Genomic DNA, 23,651 nt, shown 5'->3' with positions numbered 1-23,651 from the left:
ATGGGGAGCGTCATTGCACAGCTATTTTCAAGTCTCTCCAGAGATGTTAGATCGGCTTCAAGTCCGGGCTCTGGTTGGACCACTCAAGGACATTCACAGATTTGTTACAGACTTGCTTAGGGTGGTTGTCCTGTTAGAAGGTGAACCTTCATCCCAGTCTGAGGTCCTGAGCGCTCTGGAGCAGGTTTTCATCAAGGATCTCTCTGTACTTTGCACTGTTCATCTTTCCCTCGATCCTGACTCGTCTCCCAGTCCCTGAAAAACATCCCCACAGCATGATGCTGCCACCACCATACATCACCGTAGGGATGGTGCCAGGTTTCCTCCAGACGTGACATTTGTCATTCAGGCAAAATAGTTCAATCTTGGTTTCATCAGATCAGAGAATTTTGTTTCTCATGGTCTATGTGCCTTTTGGCAAACTCCAAGCGGGCTGTCATGTGGCTTCCATCTGGCCTTTCCAAATCCATGTCCAATCAATTGAATTTACCACAGGTGGACTCCAATCAAGTTGTAGAAACAGCTCCAGGATGATCAATGTAAACAGGATGCACCTGAGCTCAATTTCAAGTCTCATAGCAAAGGGTCTGAATACTTATGTAAATAAGTATGCATTTTTAATACATTTGCAAAATATAAAAATGTTTTTGCTTTGTCATTATGGGGTGTAGATTGCTGAGATATATATATATTTAATCCATTTTAGAATAAAATGGTGCACCGTACACACTACCCTCTTTTATGCCTTGCGGTCAGATGCCAAGCGGTCAGATGCCAAGCAGTTGCCATACCAAGCGGTGATGTAGCCAGTCAAGATGCTCTCAATGGTGCAGCTGTAGAACTTGTGGATTTTCTGAGGGACCATGGCAAATTCTTTCAGGCTCCTGAAGGCGAAGAGACGTTGTTGTGCCTTCTTCACGACTGTGTTGGTGTGTGTGGACCATGTTAATTCCTTAGTGATGTGGACACCGAGGAACTCTAATGTCTCGACTTGCTCCACTACAGCCCCGTCGATGTGGATAGGGTGTACACTACCCTCCGTTTCCTGTAGTCCATTATCAGCTCCTTTGTCTTGCTGACATTGAGGGTAAGGTTGTTGTCCTGGCACCACGCTACCAGGTCACTGACCTCCTCCCTATAGGCTGTCTCATCGTCATTGGTGATCAGGTGAGTGAACAGGGAGTACAGGAGGGGACTGAGCAAGCACTCATGAGGGCCCCTCGTGTTGAGGGTCAGCTTGGTGGATGTGCTGTTGCCTACCCCTCACCACCTGGGGACGGCCTGTCAGGAAGTCCAGGATCAAGTTGCTTAACATTAGAGATTGCGCACCAGCTGCTGTTAACAAAGAGACACACCTCCGCCCTAGCCTTACCCACATGAGGAATCACTAGGCCTACCTCCAGTCCACAACTTACATAATGCTACAAGGATGCACAGTGAGTGAGGGTGGTGGCAATAAGAAACAGGACACAAACACACTAAAGTAACATTACGTTTTTATTTAGCAACAATAGAAATGATCTTTATTCTGTAATGTGCTATACACAAAGGGAGAGTAGCCTCTAGGAAAAAACGTGCATTCAGAGGGGGCGACAGGCCCAGTCTACTGTACTGTCATGTATTACATGATAATCCTACCTACCTACCAACTTACAGAGGTTACAGCAGCAGCTGTTCACAACCAGGGAGATGAATTTTATGCCGTGCATGAGTGTGTTGAACAGTGGCCGTCTCCCACATGGCACCCTGTTCCCCCATAGGGCTCAAGTCAAAAGTAGTGTGCTATGTAGGAAATAGGGTGTCATTTGGACAGCCTTACTGTGCCTCTGTGGGTGTAGTGCAGCTAATGCTTGCATAGTCAAAGTGGTGCATGTGCAGTATGTGTATTCAGTGTGTGAGGGCTACCTCTCAGAATATCCTGAATGACATTTTTACTAGAGGAAACTTTGGCATACAGAGAAAGATATCTTCATATAGAGCCAAGTGGTCAAACTTGGATTAAATAACTTCTCTCAAGCGTCATTGAAGAAAGCCTTACTAAGTACAGTAGTTATTCTCCTCTATACATCTTCAATTCATAAAGAACTCCATTGTATTACAGCTCAGAAGAACGGAAGACCTCTTTCCAATAATATGTACAAACATGTATAATCTTCCCAGGCATAGTTAGAGGTGGAAGCAGATAAAATGTGTCATAATGACAGCTTAGTTTGGTAGCCTATAGCAGAGACCGCAGGAAGTTGGAACACGCCTATTTCACACACTATTTGAAAGCTCTATTTTTCCATAAATTGATACTGTATCAGAAGGGTAATGTAGCTGCACACATTCGTAAGTAATAGCACTGAGCGCAACGTGTTTTTGACAGGAAAAACATTTCTGGAGACATATTGCATTCAATTCACGACATTCAAAACACTCCCATTCGTTAAAATGAATGGCAGGTTACACCCTATAGTTTTATTATAATTCTATACACTAGTCAATGACGATAGCTTACATGCTCATGAGAACTTCACCCTTGTGCTTTGAGTGAGACATAGCCTGCGATAAGAGATAACATTTGGGGACTACTGAATGGTTGTTGCCTTTGCAGTCAGTCAATTCCCAATAATAGCCTTACCATATATAGGACCAGAGCAGGTTAGGGACTTGAAGTGCCAACCTGAATATGAAAAACAGCAGAGACAGTTGAGATGAGTACAGATAGAGATGTGTGTCTTGTAGGTCAGTAAATATCAGGCAGCAGGGAGTAGTTCCGTTCCCAGTAGCCATTGGAGTAGAGCCAGTCCTGAGCTTTGATGTGGGGGTTGGAGCCTTGGTGGAACCACCTATATGAGAGGAACGAGAGGAACCGAGTCAGACAAACATAGAAATGAGTGTTCAGGCACAGATGTATCCAGACACAGGCATGAGTGTTTGACATGATTGTGATAAATACAAAGCCACACAAACAGAACACAGTACAGTTGACTCCTGATACAAACCAAGATTCCATTGAAAATTAATTTTTTTCTCTATATAGCTTAGGTCTTTCGTGAATTCATGCAAACTATAGCATGCAAATATCCAGGTACGGTGAATTTCACTGCAATTATTTTAGCTTTTTCGATATGTACTTATCAGGAGTCAACTGTACTCGGGTTGTACAGGTGTATGATCAGTGTTTGAATCAATGCATTTGCTGCCGTTCCAAGCGGTCTTGAGGAAGCCGGTATAGGGCAGCACTCAAACAGTGAACCACAACCAAAAGCCACAGCAGACAAGCAGAGCCAAACCTGGGGCCAAGAGCTGGGTTCCTTCTCAATGACAACACAAGGGAAGAGCATAACATAGCACAGGATGACACAAATGGGTGACAATTAGCAAAGCAGATCAGCACAAGCGCTAGCATACATCCAATGAGAGTAGTGTTGAGCGATTAACTGAAATGTTGTTTTTTTTTGTGTTATTTTTCAATGATTTAACCAACATCTGTTCAATTATTTGAATTCCATTCCCTGGAGATAAATATGATCAATCCTGAACTGTGTGATGTAGTAGAGAGTTGTAGTTTCCGACAGGCCAATATTCTATATAGTTTAGCACAGAAAATGTGGTAATTAACTACAATGACCATAATCCATTGCGCGCCTACTTGTCTGGTCTGCGGGGGTTTTCTACACCTGCTATGTTAGGTGGGGCAGACACGGAGAGAGAAGAGACAGAAGAATGCAAGATCGAGAGGGACAGCGAGCAGTTGCTTAGTGGGGTATCTACCTGAAAATACTGTACATGATCTAAGTGATTGATAGTTGGTTTTCAGCAGTCATAACAGTATGCCTTATTTAATGTACTTTGAAGCATTAATAAAATAGTGATTTTGTCAGACAGTGTAGGCAGCAGCTCTATAGAGATGAGATGAAGACTTGGAATGAAATAATAGTCATCAAATAAAACTATGTAACGTAATATACACAACAACTGAAATGTTTTATTAAAGTAACGTCAATGATGGGACTTTTTAATTGTTTATTCTGTGTTACAGCATTCAACCCACATAATGCATAGTGCATTTATTGTCAAATAAATTATAATCGAAACCCGAAATTGTAAGCCGTGATAATTTTTTAAATAATCGAATGGAAACCGAACCGACCTCAAAAAGCACTAATTGTTCAGCACAGCAGAATCAGAGGGGAGTGCCATGGGGGAAGAGAGAAGACCCAACCACTCACCTTGTTTTCCATTCCTCTGTTGATTTGGAGCGATTTTTCCGGGCCAGTCTTTGTTTCTCCTCTACCCTCTTCTTCTCTGCACTTGCCAAATCTGAGAAACACAGAAATATTTCAATGTATCAAAATATTTAGATTCATTAACAAAATGCTCATTGAATTGCTGGACACCAGATGTGGATCATTGACAAAAACACAATGCTCTATATAACTATATCACCATACCTATGTCTCCTTTCTCCATGGCTCTGATGTCAGGTCTGAGCCGACAGTCTGTGGGGGGCAGGACCCCCTTCATGCCCCCCTCCAGCTCATTCAGCTGCATGGCAAATGTGGAGAAGGCGTAGAACTACCAAAGAGAGAGAGAGAGGGGGATGGGCCTACAAACCACTGACTGACAACCAGTTCAATCACTCCAGAAGGCTAAAAATGTCAACAGTAAATCCCAGATTTCTGCCTTTTAGTAATTCCTCCAATCATCCCTGTGATCCCTGCAGTTGTCTGGTCGGGGAGCCATCCTCCAGACCTGCTTTCCTCCCCTTCTGCCCCTGCCTCGACCCCCTGCCTCCCCTCGACCCCCTGCCTCTCCTCCCCTCTTACCTGTGCAGAGTTGTCTGGTCGGGGGACTATCCTCCAGATGAGCTCACTTCCTGGGATGATCTGGACCGTGTCTCCATCAGGCAGGGGCATCTCCTCTGGCTCTTCGTCTACACTGGTCTGGAGGGACAGACAGGGGGACACGCAACCTTCAAACAGGTATGCAACTACAATAGCTACTTGGGTCATATCAAGGGTCCTCACTCCAAAACTAGTGTAATGGTAGCTTAAATAAATCAATTCAAATGTTATTTGTCACATGCACCGAATACAACAGGTGCAACAATGCAGTTAAGGAAAATACACCCCCCCCCCCCAGCAGCAGTAAAATAACAATAGCGAGACTATATACTGGGGGTACCAGTACAGAGTCAATGTGTGGGGTCGCCGGTTAGTCAAGGTAATTGAGGTGATATGTACATGTAGGTAGAGTTATTAAAGTGACTATGCATAGATAATAACAGAGAGCAGCGTAAGAGGGGGGGCAATGCAAATAGCCTGGGTAGCCATTTGATTAGATGTTTAGGAGTCTTATGGCTTGGGGGTAGAAGCTGTTTAGAAGCCTCTTGGACCTAGACTTGGCGCTCCGGTACCGCTTGCAGTACGGTAGCAGAGAGAACAGTTTGACTAGGGTGGCTGGAGTCTTTGACAATTTTTAGGGCCTTCCTCTGACACCGCCTGGTATAGAGGTCCTGGATGGCAGGAAGCTTGGCCCCAGTGATGTACTGGGCCGTACGCACTACCTTCTGTAGTGCCTTGGTGTCAGAGGCTAAGCAGTTGCCATACCAGGCAGTGATGCACCCCGTCAGGATGCTCTAGATGGTGCAGCTGTAGAACCTTTTGAGGATCTGAGGAGCCATACCAAATCTTTTCAGTCTCCTGAGGGGGAATAGGTTTTGTTGTGCCCTCTTCACAACTGTCTTGGTGTGCTTGGACAATGTTAGTTTGTTGGTGATGTGGACGCCAAGGAACTCAAAGCTCTCAACCTGCTCCACTGCAGCCCCGTCGATGAGAATGGTGGCGTGCTCGGTCCTCCTTAATCATCTCCTTTGTCTTGATCACGTTGAGGGAGAGGTTGTTGTCCTGGCACTACATGGCCAGGTCTCTGACCTCCTCCCTATAGGCTGTCTCGTTGTTGTCGGTGATCAGGCCTACCACTCGTGTCATCGGCAAATTTAATGATGATGTTGTCGTGCAATCATGAGTGAACAGGGAGTACAGGAGGGGACTGAGCATGCACCCCTGAGGGGCCCCTGTGTTGAGGATCAGCATGGCGGATGTGTTGTTACCTACCCTTACCACCTGGGGGCGGCCCATCAGGAAGTCCAGGATACAGTTGCAGAGGGCGATGTTTAGTCCCAGGGTCCTTAGCTTATTGATGAGCTTTTAGGGCACTATGGTGTTGAACACTGAGCTGTAGTCAATGAATAGCATTCTCACATAGGTGTTCCTTTTGTCCAGGTGTGAAACGGCAGTGTGGAGTATCTGTTGGAAGTATGCAAATTGGAGTGGGTCTAGGGTTTCTGGGATAATGGTGTTGATGTGACCCATGACCAGCCTTTCAAAGCACTTCATGGCTACAGGCATGAGTGCTACGTGTCGGTAGTCATTTAGGCAAGTTACCTTAGTGTTCTTGGGCACAGGGACTATGGTGGTCTGCTTGAAACATAGAATTAGGAGGATAGAATTATGCTCAGATTAGATATCGTGCACCAGCTGTTGTTTACAAATATACATAGACCGCCACCCCTTGTTTTACCAGAGGCTGCTGTTCTATCCTGCCGGTAGAGTGTATAACCACCAGCTGTATGTTATTAATGTCGTCGTTCAGCCATGGCTCAGTGAAACATAAGATATTACAGTTTTTAATGTCCCGTTGGTAGGATATACGTGCTTTTAGTTCGTCCATTTTATTATCCAGTGATTGTACGTTGGCCAATAGTACCGATGGCAACAGCAGATTAGACACTTGTCGCCTAATCCTCACAAGGCACCCCGATCTCCTTCTGCGAAACCTCCGTCTCTTTCTCCTGCAAATGACAGGGATGAGGTCCTGTTCAGGTGTCTCAAGTAAATCTCTCTCGTCCATCTCATTAAAGAAAAATTCTTCATCCAGTTCAAGGTGAGTAATCGCTGTTCTGATGTCCAGAAGTTGTTTTCGGTCATAAGAGACGGTAGCAGCAACATTATGTACAAAATAAGTTACAAACAATGCGAAAAAACAAACAAAATAGCACAGTTGGTGAAGAGCCAATAAAACGGCAGCCATCCCCTCCGGCGCCATTATCGTCACTCGTCCATAAGCATGGAGCAAAATTAGACATTTTGTGCTCCATGTTCATGGTACCAAAGCGTGCAACATTTTCCAGGCTACTATTTATGTATTGCTCAGTTTACTAAACTCTAGTCAAATAACCACCTCATGATCATCCACTTTGTTGAGGAAAAGTTTCAAATTAAATCATGCTGCCAGATTAAAATGAGGTTCATTTCATTTTTGCACCTAACACACTGCTTTAGGGAAAACACTAAGGGGATGTGGCTGACGTGCAAACCGATATTGAAATTTCAAATTGGTTAGATGAGGGTTAGGGTTAAGGTTAGGGGTTTGGTTAAGGTAAGGATCAGTTATAGATTTTGTCTATGAGCAGCAGGTAGCCTAGTGGTTAGAGCGTTGGACTTGTCAGCTCGGGGATTCGATCTTGCAAGGTAAAAATCTGTCGTTCTGCCCCTGAACAAGGCAGTTAGCCCACTGTTCCTAGGCAGTCATTGAAAATAAGAATTTGTTCTTAACTGACTTGCCTAGTTAAATAATGATGAAATAAATAAAAAATAGATTTTGTCTAGTCATTTTCATGGTGCGAAAGCGTGCAACATTTGACGTGCTGGTCAGAAAAGTTCCCTTAGTCTCTCCCTTGCTTTTGCACCACAAACATCTTTGCCCTTAATTGGCTTATTGAGTAATACTTTTATCACTACATTATCATCTGATCTCATGAATAGTACTGAACAGCACTGGACTGGCATGAGGTATAGTACAGCTTATTTTACTCAGCAAATGATATGATGGTTACATAACCACCCTGGTGGGGCTGAAGGCACTACCTTGTTTTTGATATGGAATGTTTTTGATTAGTGCACATACAGTACCTCCGTGTTGCTTTTCTTCTCCTCTGAGTTCTTCTTGTCAGATTTCTTGTGAGCATCAAAGGTGGCGGCGTCCACAGTGTATAAGCACTCGGTCCATTTACCATATATGGCGCAGAGCTTCTTCTTGCTGCAGACACACAGTCAAAACGAGCGGTTCGGCTTTTCTGATTGCTAACATACGAATCATCTTGATACAGTAAAACAGTTGGTGGAAAAAAAACTAACAAACAAGTACCTTTTATCCAGAATATAGCCCTCCACTTTGTGAAGCTCCTTGCCAAACATACCGCATGGTTTGAACGTCAGGCTGCATCTCTCGCCGGTCCTGTCACCGAAAGACGAAGCCTTCTAGTTACATATTCTCTTTCACTATTCCCCACAGCCAGACAATGCTTTCAAACAACCACCATTTTGCTGCTCAAGTCTGTCGGCTTTGTAAAGGCAAGTATCTGTCCCAGTTCCGTTACATTGCTCAATCAACTGGATACAAACGTGGATCCAGACCACTGCACACACACAGACACACGTGTAGGCACACACGGCGAGGGAGTCTCCCTTACTTGTGGTTGATCACTTCCACATTGCCATACTGCTCGATCCACAGCTGGCCCACGATGATGTTGTGGACACAGCAGGTGGGGTTTGTCCAGGTGTATGCTTCATTACATCTGCAGAGAAAGAGAGAGCGAACATGTCACAGCAGATAACCGATCACCAACTATGTCAACTTAGCGATGCCAACTCATACCAAACCACTTCACAGAGATTCAAATGTCCTTCAAACTTCAACATGAAAGTTCTTTCATCCAGGCTTAAGAAAAAAGCTCCCAGAATAGCTCTATTGCTAGAATATGCACTACTGTTCATGTTTGGGGTCACTTAGAAATGTCCTTGTAAGAAAAATATATATTTTGTCCATTAAAATAACATCAAATTGATCAGAAATACAGTGTAGACATTTGTGTAGTACACGCTGTGTACTACTCCCTTCACAGAACAGAGCAAACTGGCTAACCAGAATAGAAAGAGGAGTGGGAGGCCCAGGTGCACAACTGAGCAAGAGGACAAGGAATAATCTTTTATTTCAAATTGGCCAGTCTGAGATATGGCTTTTTCTTTGTTACTGCCTAGAAGGCCAGCATCCCGAAGTCGCCGCTTGTCTGTTGACGTTGAGACGGGTGTTTTGCGGGTACTATTTAATGAAGCTGCCAGTTGAGGACTTGACACTCCAAAGTACTTGTCCTCTTGCTCAGTTGTGCACAGAGGCCTCCCACTCCTCTTTCTATTCTGGTTAGAGACCATTTGCATCGTTCTGTGAAGGGAGTAGTACACAGCGTTGTACGAGATCTCCAGTTTCTTGAAAATTTCTCACATGGAATAGCCTTAATTTCTCTGAAGACTGACGAGTTTCAGAAGAAAGTTCTTTGTTTCTGGCAATTTTGAGCCTGCAATCGAACCCACAAATGCTGATGCTCCAGATACACAACTAGTCTAAGGCCAGTTTTATTGCTTCTTTAAAATCAGTACAGTTTTCAGCTGTGCTAACATAATTGCAAAAGGGTTTTCTAATGATCAATTAGCCTTTTAAAATGATAAACTTGGATTAGCTAACACAGCGTGCCATTGGAACACAGGAGTGATGGTTGCTGATAATGGGCCTCTGTACACCTATGTAGATATTCCATTAAAGAAAACAGCCGTTTCCAGCTACATTTTAGAAACGTTAACAATGTCTACACTGTATTTCTGATCAATTTGATGTTAATATAAATGGGACAAAAAATATTATTTTCTTTCAAAAACAAGGACACTTCTAAGTGACCCCAAACGGTAGTGTATGTATTGCTATATTTACTGGGAGACAAATCAAGGCAAACTCTCAGGGAGGGAAAGCTATACTGAACAAAAATGTAAAACGCAACATGCAACAATTTCACTAAGTTACAGTTCATATAAGGAAATCAGTCAATTTGTATAAATTCATTAGGTCCTAATCTATGGATTTCACATGACTGAGAATACAGATATGCATCTACTGGTCACAGATACCTTTAAAAAAAAGTCAGGGCGTGGATCAGAAACCCAGTCAGTATCTGGTGTGACCACCATTTGCCTCCTACAGCGTGACACATCTCTTTCGCATAGAGTTGATCTGTGGAATGTTGTCTCACTCCTCTTCAATGGCTGTGCGAAGTTGCTGGATATTGGCGGGAACTAGAACATGTTGTCGTACACGTTGATCCAGAGCGTCCCAAACACGTTCAATGTGTGACATGTCTGGTGAGTATGAAAGCCATGGAAGAACTGGGACATTTTCAGCATCGAGGAATTGTGTACAGATCCTTTCGACATGGAGCTGTGCATTACCATGCTGAAACATGAGGTGATGGCAGCAGATGGCAGCAGATGAATGGCACGACAATGGGCCTCAGGATCTCGTCACAAAGCAATTGTGCTTGTTGTTTGTAACTTATGCCTGCCAAATTCTCAACAACAACAACATTGGAGGCGGCTTCTGGTAGAGAAATTAACATTAAATGATCTGCCAACAGCTCTGGTGGACATTCCTGCAGTTATCATGCGAATTGCACGCTCGTTCAAAACCTGAGACATCTGTGGCATTGTGCTGTGTGACAAAACTGCACATTTCAGAGTGGCCTTTTATTGTCCCCATCATAAGGTGCACCAGTGTAATAATCATGCTGTTTAATCAGCTTCTTGATATGCCACACCTGTCTGGTGGATGGTGCATTATCTTGGCAAAGGAGAAATGCTCATTAAAAGGGATGTTAACACATTTGTGCAAAACAATTTAGAGAAATAAGCTTTTTGTGCGTATGGAACATTTCTGGAGTATTTTATTTCAGCTCATGAAACAGGGGACCAACACGTTACATGTTGGGTTTATATTTTTGTTCAGTGTACATGTACACTGTGGAGGGAATCTCAGCTCCAGACTTACTTGGGCAGCTCCAGGGTGATGATGCCTTTAGGCTCTGCCTCCACGCTCTTTCCCCAGAACTTGAGTTTGGGGTAGATGGAGCCGTGGAACAGGAAGTCCTCCTGCAGACCCTCGGCGTGGAAGGCGCTGACGGGGGGGTGGTGGCTCACCTGCTCAGACATCCACCTGAACCCTAGGTCCTCTCTGAGGGGACAGGAGGGAGGGGGTTAAATGGTACATACTTAGCCATCACCTTCCATCTTCAGATGTCTTGAGACATCTGACTTAAGGATTCAAATGTATTTTGGTGACGTCTTGAGTCAAACTAGTACCACTAGTAGTAACCACCATCTCACAACACATACAGAACAGTCAACCTAAACATCAACCACAGTAATATATGTCTAACCTGATTAGCTCATAGGTTTCTCCTAGAAGTGGATTGAAGGGTTTTCCAGTCCTCTCCCACTGTGATGCTACAGCAGACACAGCAAATGCTGCCACACACTGAAACCATCATAGATGAACAGAAATGTGTAATGTCAGAAGCTGTCGATGAGCACAGCCAAAAGAGTATGTACTACAGTGGTGATTGTGAGTGAAAACTCACGCGCATGTCTATACGAGAGAGGATGATGAAGACTTGCGCAAAATACCTTCATCCTCTCCATGGAGTCTGTGGCAGCGTTAGCCTGGTGGATGAGATACGTGTGCTCCATGTACTCTGTCAGCCGTTGAAGAAAACTCAGGGGCTCGTTGAAGATTACTGGCATGGCTATCTTAGACAGCTCCTGGGAGAGGGGAGAAAAAGAGGAGACGAGTCAGAGAGAGAGAGAGGTAAGGAAACACACAAGCAAAGAAGCTCATCCACAGCCCACACAGACATACCTGTATTATATTATACAGTAATATCAGACAATATAGGGAATATAGTGATTAGAGAGTGCAATAGACTGAAAGTACTTGAGACAATTACAGGACATTGGTAATAGTGGAAGTCCCTATAAAGCTCACATAGTTGTGTTTCAATGACAGAGGTGTGATATAACATCAGCAATAAGCTCTAGTCTAGATCCCAGTCCGGAACACTGTTTGACACCCGTACCGACTGGTTTCTGCAGTGTCAGTAAAAAGGCCCACATTTCAGTAGCAACCCTGGGTTAAAACAATGGTTTGCCATGGTCTAACTAATTTAAACCCACAGAGTACACACACATAGTTAATGGTAGTTTCTCCATTGCCATTAGTGTCTGCCCTTACACCAGGGCTGTGTCCCAAATGGCACCCCATTTCCTATGTAGGGCACTACTTTTTACCAGGGCCCATTAGGGCTCTGGTCAAGGGGCCCTAGTCAAAGTATTGCACTGATGTGGTTCCACCAATTCGGTGCATCAACAACAAAAAAATAAAAACATTCTTTCATAAAGAGCACATTAAACTTCCCATAAAAAAATGACTATAGTAAGTGCCTATTAAGTGCCAAATAAAGTAACAGGGTTGACAATTGAATCTTAAAAATCAGCCATAAATCCCCTTTTGAGATGGGGAATGGAAGCTTGTTGTGTGCAACAGGGACTGAATCCAAGCTTCCAAAAACATTTCAGGGTTGGCGTGTTATGCCCGAACCAGTCAGTTTTCCACAACAAAATGGCCAAAAAGAGAAGAACCAGTTCGCCTGCTTTTACACTATGATTTATTTGACTATTAGATGTTCAATGTTTCATTTTAAAAAAATATTTAAAAGAAAAAAAGTCCAGTTCATGTAACACGGTTGACCTTAAAATGAGGGACAGACGTAAATGGATTCACTAATCACATGAAATAAATAATCATCTTCAGAAGTGACTGACAAAGCAACAAAATAACTAGGGCTTTACAATGATGGTGGCACTTTAGCATGTCTTTATTCATATTTTAAAATCAGATGGTCCACGGCATTTCATTCAATATAACCGGCTTTTAAAATGCAATATTGGTGCACAATTTATTTTCAAAATATCAAAGGGATACAAAAGGCACTCTTTTCGTGGAACAACCACCCTACATAGAGGACAGGTTGCCATTTGAGCCACAGATGGGAATCATTACACCGCTTTAATTAGGGGAAGTACAAGAAGTGTAGAGCTTATATCATCCAATTAAAAATCATCCAGGATGACAGGGTCTTTCACATCATAGACCTGTGCTTAGATAGTCACAAATATATACAAGCTATAACAAGGCACGTAAATCTCTCCATAGCTACAGTAACTACAGTAACTCATTAGGCGGTAAGTCGGCCCAAGGACACATTCTCAGGTCAGCAGTATTTCCCACTAACACAGCACAAATCCACATTAAAGAAGCGGCAGATTGAACAAAGTATAAAGAGAAAATACAGAGGGGGAAAAAACAGCAGAAAATGCATCTATCCCGTGTGGTTTAGTTGGTAGAGCCATGGTTCTTGCAACGCCAGGCTGTGGGTTTGATTCCCATGGGGGACCAGCACGCATTAGCTAAATGACAAATGTAATGTTTGTGGCTGAATTCTTGGCAGACATTTTTTTTTGGGGGGGGGGGGGGGGGGGGGTGCAGGAAACAGTGAACTAACATCCCTGTCTTTCTTTGCCCAGCCAGATTCATTTTCATCCAGCTCCTGTGCCTTTGGGTTGTGCCAATGCAGTACCCTTCTTTACATGAATACTGAGTGTGAATTCTCACCATGCCGATGCATTTCTTCAGGATGCTCCAGACGCTGACGTCATTCCTGGAGAACATGGGCGCGGGCAAAGACGTTCTGTCGAATAGAAACAGACAAACAATTAGGTCAGATCTAAATGGGGTGATCCCACTGAATATATATGGATGCAGACATGGTCCCAGAGAATTGAACCAGATTTTTTTTTTAAACAAGGACTTTGGTGACAGAGTAATTAATGAGGGGTTTAAGCCAGATTCTCTTACAGTATATATATATATATATATTATATATAGCTACTTTATAGATAAAGCACGGCTCTCTTCCTCCTACGTCTCAACAATGCTCTAAGGCGAGGCTATCATTAAATCAGATAGTAGGTATCATGTTGTTGGTGAGGCGTGTTTACTTTCTAAGTATTTGCAATTAAGCAAGTACCCTTGGTTTTGTGTGATGCTCTTGGCCATCTTTGTTCATGGAGAGGAACTATGTTTGGAATACACAAAAGTAAGCCATTGTTTAGTTATGCAGAGAGTACAGCTGTACATGAACCTTATCTGGAACATCAGTGATGGCTTGACCTACTATTTCGAAACAGAGTAACCTGACAGCTAATTAGCCAACTGTAGCTGCTGCGGTCAAGCCTCAGGCAACGCCCATGAATGATTGGGAGAGTGTTTGCATGTTCCCGTCGGTGTTTGTGTGTGCATTGCGGCCCGCCCGTGGACCAGGTGTGCATGCCTCAGGGGAGGCGGCGTGTTTACTTAGCGATAAGCAGTGAAGCAGCTACACACAGCGAACGCAGCAGGAGATGAAGGGAGAGGAAAGAGGAGGCCTGTGGGGCTAAATCCTAACCCTTCTCTCTTAACAGTGGAATGAGCAGGCCAATGGAGCATGGTGGAGCAGTACTTCTGCCGGCTCCACAACACGCCATAACCTGTTACGCTAAAGAAACTGATTCGTACTTTAACTCGCTACGCTTACTCACTCTACAGCTTCATTCAGTTCCCATAGACATATACATTTTCGCTTGACTCCAATCAAGCCTTACAACACATAATCAAGGATTTATCGTACGCTTCTGGGATTACAAATTGAGGTATCAACTAAAAAATGAGTTATCTTTAACATACTGAGGTAGACAATGACTGAATCCCATCTCCTTCATGAGAGCATGTCTGACTGCACCATGATTAATAGTGGGCCCACGAGTGTGAAGCACTGTTGATATCAATTAGCTTATTTGGTTGGAGTGAGTCCAGAATCCTGGAAGGAGAATGGGAACATTCCAAATGGCACCCTATCCTCAATTTAGTGCACTAGGTGAAGAGTGGGCTAAGTTGAACCATTTTGTACATTCAGCATCACTCCATCAAGGGAAATATAGTATAGTTTCAGGTTTCATTAATTGTATGTACTTGATGCACATGGTATACACCAGCCAACCAGCCAACGAAATGCTTATTCCCAATTTTTCAGTTTTTGATTTGTTAAAAAGGTTTGAAATATCCAATAAATGTCTTTCCACTTCATGATTGTGTCCCACTTGTTGTTGATTCTTCACAAAAAAATACAGTTTTATATCTTTATGTTTGAAGCCTGAAATGTGGCAAAAGGTCGCAAAGTTCAAGGGGGCCGAATACTTTCGCAAGGCACTATACATAGCCAGAGAAGCTATAACTCTGAATGACAGCTATAGCGCATAAACAAGCTCCTCATCAATATTTTACAACACACACAGGCGCGCGCGCACACACACCCCTTTTCTCTCACTCAGTATTCCGTGCTCTAAACTGGCAAGCACTAAATTATTCACGGGTCAATTGTTTGGATTAAGAAAGAGAGGGCATGCAACCATCCTTCGTCCACAGAAATAAAGTAGACTGACCAATCTTCAAAAAGCCTTCTGCTCTGACCCAGTGTACCAAGCACCAATAAGCCACTAGCCTGCTGAATCTGAATGACATAACAGTGGATGGAAAAACAAGAGAGACCTGTCTATGGGGCTTGGGTGCCCAAACAAACACAGGAATAAAAACCTAGACGTACTGGGGTATATCACATTATATGCCGTTGGCTCTATTGCATACAAAGTCATTTCCTACAAAATGTCACGTGATAAAAACACACATTTCGAAACAACAAAACAATATAAATAATGATAGAATATACTAGAATAAATTAACCGCACAGTTAAAAGCCTTGCTTTAAGAGGAGCTGGAGAAGGGGACAAGAAAATCAAGCAGGAAACCAAGTTGAAAACAAGCCGTTTACATCACATATTAACTGCACCCTGACCCCACCTGTGCTTCTTCACTCCGTTGCATTGGGCCTTCTTGTCGCCATGGTTAACCTCCCCAGACATGTCGCAGGTGGCAGCGGGTCCCCTGAGGGTGCTGCTGCTGAACAGAGAGGGCTCTCTCTCCTCTTCCTTCACCTCCCCTTCTTCCTCCTCTTCACACGAGTGTCCGGCCACAGACAGGAAGCCGCTCAGAGAGAGAGAATGCTCGTCGTCGGACTCTGCAGGGGGAGGGGGGTACCAGGGGCCAGAGACAGAGTCATGTCACCTTTGAGCCTAGCAAAGCAAAGCAAACCAAACCAAAAAAAACTTGAATTCTGCAGCCTGCCTTCACACTCCTCCACCCGGTAGTGACTGACAGAACTCCCTCCTCCTCCACCCTCCCTCCCTACAGCCAGCGAAACCACACCTGGGAGATAGGGTTCCTATGAGAGGCCACAAAGACGTTCCCCTTCCTCTGGGTGCTGTGGTTAGTACAGTACTCTGGCTCCGTCTCTAACTTAGACTGCATGTCACCGCTACTAGGGACAACACAGATAGTAACACCCAGGAAAAAGGGGAGGGGAAACAGAACAAAGAGGAGGAGCTGAGAGACTGAATCATAGAATATCGTATAATAGTTTTGTAGTTCTTTGTGTGAGGCAGGGTCACAGAGCTGATATTACCAATACGTTTTTTTCGGGCATGCCAATAATGCTTTTAATTAAACAATTTAGCCGGCATGATCGGTTATGGGAACAAGCTTCAAAATCTCTCGTAAGTAGAGCAATGGTATTGATAGATGTAGGTCATGTGGCTTCATCCAATAATAACAAATGGACATGATGCATCTTTATTATGTAAACCAGGAAGAGTGAAGATGTCTAACGTGCTGGTCGATTTTCTCTCTCTTACATTGAATGTAAACATTGTATTATAGATTGCTGTAAGCAGGGTATATTTATAAGAGTAGGGAGAGAGAAAGCGCTGACCAGTAGATCACTGTGGATGGATGAATGATGCAACAATCCCAGAGAACCAGGGATCACTCTAAAAATGCACAAGCATACTGTATAGCAAAGCAGCACACTCCTATTTTAGCCAGCATACAGTATCAATCACTACTCTACTGCAAGGCTCTAAGGTATAGGCTACACTGTGCTGGAGAAGCCCACTACAGAGTTCGACATCTATTTCAGTACTAAAGCATTGTTAGCCAAGCATAGAGTAATTACTGTAGCTAACAATTCCATTTAATCTGGTCATATCATATTCTTAAAAGGTTTCACTTAACCAGCTCCTTTTGAATTGAGTTGGAATTTTAGAGCCTAGCTACAGCGAGAGATATTTCCACCTGAAACAAGAGAGAATAATTCAGCCTTAAGAAGAAGCGCTTGCTAGCTGTCTCATTAGCCTTGGGATTCATCAGCAGTGGCCATTTTGAGATTGTTACTTCTCTGCAACACTAGTTGTAAGGGCCATTATCCCAGCATGGAGACAATTAGCCAGTGTAGCAGGTAGCTGATCGTTGGGTAACCAGCCGTGTAACACAGCGCTGGGATTGGTCATTAGACAGGAAGACATGGAGGGAGGCTGGGGTGCCCTGGGGACCTTCTGGGCACCTCAGCCACCCCGTTAGCATGTGTAGTGAATCATGTCCCGTGCACACAGACAGAGACACATGCTGATATTGATTACTGCGTTGTTGGGAAAGATCAAGAATGAAAGGCATTTCACTGTACTTGTGCAAGTGACAATAAAAACTAAAAGGAGATGTTTTTGTAAATCTGTTACCAAAAGTTTTTTTTCCAATATTTTTTAATATTTTGCATATACTCTGTAAATTGTTTGAAGCAGGCATTGTGCATAGAGTTGCATGGTTTGTTAAACTTTGAAATCAACGGTATTTGTTTGGCATACATTTTAAACTGACAAATCGGAGACCGCATAATTCCATTACCGTGGAATTTCCCTAGGTCATACATCATTCAGCACACTGCACAATTATCAAGTCAGTCTCTGCAAACTGTATAAAGAAAGAATCATTACCGTGGAATTTCCCTAGATCATACATCATTCAGCACACTGCACAATTATCAAGTCAGTCTCTGCAAACTGTATAAAGAAAGAACCATTAACGTGGAATTTCCCTAGGTCATACATCATTCAGCACACTGCACAATTATCAAGTCAGTCTCTGCAAACTGTATAAAGAAAGAACCAAATGAAGAGTGAAATCTTCCTCAGCCTCAGAGGCTACCATCTGCTGGAGAGAGATGTGTTGCTGGATCCTAGAGGTGTCTGTGCTGCTGATAAAAATAAACAAGGTGTCTGTAAACCACAGCCTATTCTTCAACACAGAAACAACTCCACAGGGGAAGTGGTTTTCATTACTGACAACAGTGTGGAGGAGCTTTAAGGTTAGGGAGCCAGGTAGGGTCAATGAACAATTTAGACTGAAGGAATCAACTCAGCATTATCGTTCAGAGCTGCAGAGCCACGATAGTCAGCCGGCTCATTTTTTATTACAGATTTACAAGGCTCATTTAATTGGTTCTTATCTAGGTGTAGCTTGTTGCTGTGTACTCTGGAAGTGTTAATACATCGCTTTGTATAGAGGTGCTTATAGAGGTCTTTCAAACATGTTCTGAGGTACAGGTCAATGAAAAACAGAATAGCCTGAAACAAAAATATGTTAATGGTATAATAAATGTCAATTTTTGCGATCTTTAACAGCACCCTATTCTCTATATGCCTATACACACACACACACACACACACTCAACAGATGGACCACGGTTCAGATTCAGACCCAGAATGGGATGAGTACGGACCACAGTCCAGATTCAGACCCAGAAAGGGGTGAATACGGACCACGGACCAGATTTTAGGAACTCAGTCGAGCTTTCAATTGAATGCTGTTGAGAATTGTAATAGTAGAATGCACAAGGTGCAATTCAGACATTTGGTAGTGCATGGGCATTTTCCCTAGTTATGTAATTCAGACATTTGGTAGTGCATGGGCAGTTTCCCTAGTTATGTAATTCAGACTTTTGGTAGTGCATGGGCAGTTTCCCTAGTTATGTAATTCACTGACAGATCTTAGAGAGCCATTTATAACCAGAAATGTCCAGTTGACCAAGTAGCCCATGTTAGCTAGGCAAGTAAGTTAGTCGATCTAAAACCTGTAGTTATCATGGCCAGATTGTGCGCACATGGGTGCCTTGAAGTCACTCAGGTATCACATAAACACACATACAGTACGATATGGCAAAATGTGTAGAATGGCAGGAAATGAGCTTTAAAATGGCTAAATGTTCTCACCACCCCATGGCTCAATGTGTAGAATCGCTGAAAAATTATCTTAACTGCTATCTGTTCTTTCTGCCAAAAAGAGGAATGTGAACAGTTTGGGGTCGCACGGTGGGGGTTTGTTACTACCGATAAATGAATATATCCATCCGGACATTTGCCACCTAGGAAACTTGTGTGACCGGAACTTTTCAAATACTAGTTGAGTATCCCCGCCCTATATATAGAATACTTCTAGAGCTCTGGTCAGTATGGCGCACTATGTAGGGAATAGGGTGCCATTTACGATGCACTCCAAGGGTTTTAATGAAGACAGTTGGGTTTGACTGACCGGACAGGGCATCATAGAAGTCATCCTCTGTGAGTGTGCTTAGCGTGGAGGACCTCCTGCCTTTACAGAGGGTCTGCTGGTCTAGATCCTGGTGCTCTGTAGCTAAGGTCTGGAGAGCCTCTGTTAGCAGCTTGTTCTTCTCTACTTCCTGCTCCAACTTCAGGCTCCACACCTGACACACACACACACACATGGTATATTAGACATGCCACAGTGTGCGGAACATGTCCACAACACACTTGTTGGCACATTAGACAAGACATGGCACAACATGCCATTACAAACACTCACATGGATAAACATTTGACATTTGTTTTAATGCATTTCTAACAGATCATGTGAAAAGCAGACTGTGATAGGTGCGTTTGTGGTATTGATCTCTTCCTCTGTAGAGTTCTGTGGTTGATAATGCTCCTGACGGGACGGCAGGTCATTGTTCTAACCCACGGCCCTTCAGATCCAGTTTCCTCCACTTTGAACCAAACACCCCGGTCTCAGACAGCACCGTGGCCCAGGATTGAGTGTCTCTCCTGGGCAACCTGAGCTCGGCTGGACTGGGGTGTTTGACTGGATAGCCATTCCCCCCTCTCTGATGCCGGTGCTGTGGATCCTCCACTAACCCCAGGAGGAAGAGACTAATAAACAGCAATCTGACAAAACAACACTCTTACCAAGCAACAGCCTACAGTACGTCATAACCTGGGGCTTTGATCACTCAAGAGACAGCTGGAAAGAAAGTCAACTTACTTCAAGTTATATTAATACAGTTTATTTTTATGTGTTTCCAGAGAAAATAAGTACTGTGGTAAATACTGTAAATAAATGTGTAAAAACTAAGTGTCGATTTTCCCTACTGAGAGGAGAAGTGAATTGAATTCTGAGAAAAGAAAGCTCAGTGACTGACGACAAAAACAGAGTGAGCCAAGACTCCAGAGTGAGAAGATGCCAAAGTCACCTTGGGGAAGGAAGGAAGGCAGCCTGAGCCGACAGTCTCCGTCAGAAACTGGAGCCTGTAAATCAACTAAATCTGAGATAGCGAAGAGAAGCCACCGTCCCTATAGTAGTACTGTGCATACATTGTCGAGCCTGTACTCAAAGTCAAAAGCAATCAATAACACAACCTCAACAAAACACCTCGAATGTAAAAATCATACTGTAGTCAGTGAGAGGGGTAGGGGACGGACTGGGAGAGTGTACTTGCTATCTATTCTATATGATTATTTAAAGACAGTAATACCTAGGAATGAATTGGTGAATAAAATGACTCGTTTACATAACTATATAAAAACAAGGAAGGGCCTCCCGAGTGGCACATCGGTCTAAGGAACTGCATCGCAGTGCTAGAGGCTTCACTACAGACCTGGTTTGATTCCGGGCTGTATCACAACCGGACGTGATCGGGAGTCCCATAGAGCAGCACACAATTGGCCCAGTGACGTCTGGGTTAGGGGAGGGTTTGGCCGGGGGGTTTTACTTGGCTCATCTCGCTCTAGCGACTCCTTGTGGCAGGGCGGGCGCCTGCAGGCTGACCTCGGTTGTCAGGTGAACGGTGTTTCCTTCGACACATTGGTGCGGCTGGCTTCCGGGTTAAGTGGGCGTGTATTAAGAAGTGCGGTTAAGCGGGTCATGTTTCAGAGGATGAATGACTCGATCTTCGCCTCCCAAGACAATATCGAAATTGGGGAGAAAAAAAAGGGGTAAAATACAAAAACAACAACTTCAAAATCAGATGATTTTGATTTGATAAAAACTCCAAAAAGAGAACACTTCAACAGCAGAAGAACGTCTGGAGAGTGCAGTCACTATGATATGGTGAACTCTTTCTTTGAAGTCAGAACACTTACAGATAGAGATAGTAAACAAAACTCAAAGTTATTGCCTTGTAAGTTTACAGTGTCATCCATAGCAGGTGCTGAGCTTTGGTGGGCTAAAACATTCATACAAAATACTCTTCATCCCCTCAAACCCAGACGATGGAGGAGAAACTACTGCAACATTATAATAATATACACTCAATCTTTCCTCTCTGGCTTCTAGCCCAACGTTAATTACCCAAGCCTGCTCCAGTGCTGCGTCTGAGGTCAGAGGTGAGGATGACTCCTGCGAATCAATATACTGATGCAGGTTGTGCCGAGCTTCTTTAAAAACAGCTCTTCTCTCTGCTCAATCAGGTTGGCAGGATCATTACTTGACCTTGGCTTTGATTGAACAACACATCAAACAGGAAGCAAGGCAAACACGCTGTTGTATGTACCTGAAACATCATCAAAAGGGAATCCTGAACCCAATAAAACAGGATTTATTTTTGTCAAACCCTAACCTACATTAGGCCCCTATAAAATCTGTAATTGTTTTGCCTGACCCCCATTTAGTTGTTTTCTTCATTTGATTTTTCCAGGTTTCTGTTTTCACGTTTTTTCTGGTTTTCGCTCTCAAAATCACACCTTTCTAATAGAAAAACAAAGATACTGTACAAAAATGTACATGTAAAGTGCTGGTCCCATGTTATGAGCTGAAATAAAACATCACAGAAATGTTCCATATGAATGAAAAGCTTATTTCTCTCAAATTGTGTTTACATCCCTGTTAGTGAGCATTTCTTATTTGCCAAGATAATCCATCCACCTGGCAGGTGTTGCATATCAAGAATCTGATTAAACAGCACGATCACTACACTTGTGCTGGGGACAATAAAAGGCCACTCTAAAATGTGCAGTTTTGTCACACAACCCAATGCCTCTTGAATGAATTCTCCTTGCCTCTTCAGAAATATGCATTCTGTTCATGTCATTTAGCAGACACTCTTATCAAGAGCAAGCAGAGTTAAGTGCCTTGCTCAATGGCAAATCGACAGATGTTTTACCTAGTTGACTCTGGGATTTGTATCAGCGAGCTTTCCGTTACTGGTCCAATGCTCTTAACTGCTAGGCATATGAACACCAGCTAAGAAGACATCCTCTAGAGATCTCAATGGAGGTTATGTACTGGTTATGTCTTAATGGAGAGTTGGTATTGTAGCGAGAGGGAGAACATAAGATACGCTCTGGTCATAGGTCAGGGTTAGGCACAGTCTGTATGTTCTGGAGGGGGATTTCCTTAGATATATACTGAACAAAAATATAAAACGCAACATGTAAAGTGTTGGTCCCATTACACATGTGCACCTTGTGCTGGAGAATAAAAGGCAACTCTAAAATGTGCAGTTTTGTCACACAATACAATGCCACGCGCAATTGGAATGGACTGCAGGAATGTCCACCAGATCTTTCGCCAGAGAATTGAATGTTAATTTCTCTACCATAAGCCGCCTCCGTTGTTTTAGAGAATTTTTAATAAAGCCCTTGTGTAGGGAAAAACTCCATGGCTGTGCCCCTGCCCAGTCGTGAAATCCATAGATTAGGGTCTAATGAATTCATTTCAATTGATGGATTTCCTTAAATAAACTAACTCAGTTAAATGTGTGAAATTGTTGCATGTTGCGTTTATATTTTTGTTCCGTATAATATCATAAATAAATGAATAGATCAGATATAATAGACATTCAAATTTAGAAACCAACCTACACTACTGTTCAAAAGTTTGGGGTCACTTAGAAATGTCCTTGTTTTTGAAAGAAAAGCATATTTTTGTCCATTAAAATAACATCATAGCCTTCATTTCTCAGAACAAGAATAGACTGACGGGTTTCAGAAGAAAGCTCTAGACATTTTGAGCCTGTAATCGAACCCACAAATGCTGATGCTCAAGATACTCAACTAGTCTAAAAGGCCAGTTTTATTGCTTCTTTAAATCAGCATAGTTTTCAGCTCTGCAAACATAACTGCAAAAGGGTTTTCTAATGATCCATGAGCTAATCCAAGTTGATCATTTCAAAAGGCTAACACTACGTGCCATTGGAAAACAGGAGAGATGGTTGCTGATAATGGGTCTCTGTACGCGTATGTATATATTCCATAACAAAATCAGCCATTTCCAGGTACAATAGTCATTTACAATATTAACAATGTCTACACTATATTTCTGAAAAATGTGATGTTATTTTAAATTGACATGTTTTTGTTGTTTTTCTTTTAAAAACAAGGACAATTCTAGTTGACCCCAAACTTTGAAGGGTAGTGTATCTACTGACTAAGTGTTGTCTGATACTGAAA

At 43.1% G+C, this 23,651-nt stretch overlaps 1 protein-coding gene across 3 annotated transcripts in view; it reads right to left on the bottom strand.

Annotated features, from left to right (window-relative positions):
• Window positions 1–1,478: 1,478 nt before the first annotated feature.
• LOC109871530 (oxysterol-binding protein-related protein 1) overlaps window positions 1,479–23,651 on the bottom strand; it is a 39,339-nt gene continuing 17,166 nt past the window's right edge. For 2 of the 3 annotated variants that reach the window (XM_031807130.1, XM_031807131.1), the window contains 13 exons: window positions 19,501–19,672; window positions 15,883–16,099; window positions 13,603–13,678; window positions 11,559–11,693; window positions 11,312–11,409; window positions 10,924–11,106; window positions 8,522–8,629; window positions 8,197–8,286; window positions 7,962–8,088; window positions 4,815–4,931; window positions 4,440–4,563; window positions 4,218–4,308; window positions 1,479–2,831 (listed from right to left, as the gene is read on the bottom strand). In XM_031807130.1, coding sequence (XP_031662990.1) covers window positions 2,729–2,831; window positions 4,218–4,308; window positions 4,440–4,563; window positions 4,815–4,931; window positions 7,962–8,088; window positions 8,197–8,286; window positions 8,522–8,629; window positions 10,924–11,106; window positions 11,312–11,409; window positions 11,559–11,693; window positions 13,603–13,678; window positions 15,883–16,099; window positions 19,501–19,672 — 1,641 coding nt within the window. In that variant the 3' untranslated portion in view covers window positions 1,479–2,728. Of the gene's footprint in view, window positions 2,832–4,217; window positions 4,309–4,439; window positions 4,564–4,814; window positions 4,932–7,961; window positions 8,089–8,196; window positions 8,287–8,521; window positions 8,630–10,923; window positions 11,107–11,311; window positions 11,410–11,558; window positions 11,694–13,602; window positions 13,679–15,882; window positions 16,100–16,287; window positions 17,061–19,500; window positions 19,673–23,651 lie in introns of those variants that run through there. The other variant, XM_031807132.1, reaches the window with a different exon arrangement.

The sequence above is a fragment of the Oncorhynchus kisutch genome, linkage group LG27 (assembly GCF_002021735.2).
Source record: "Oncorhynchus kisutch isolate 150728-3 linkage group LG27, Okis_V2, whole genome shotgun sequence".
NCBI lineage: Eukaryota > Metazoa > Chordata > Actinopteri > Salmoniformes > Salmonidae > Oncorhynchus > Oncorhynchus kisutch.
Note: the sequence above shows the minus strand (reverse complement) of the source record. Positions and strands in the feature narration are given on the sequence as shown.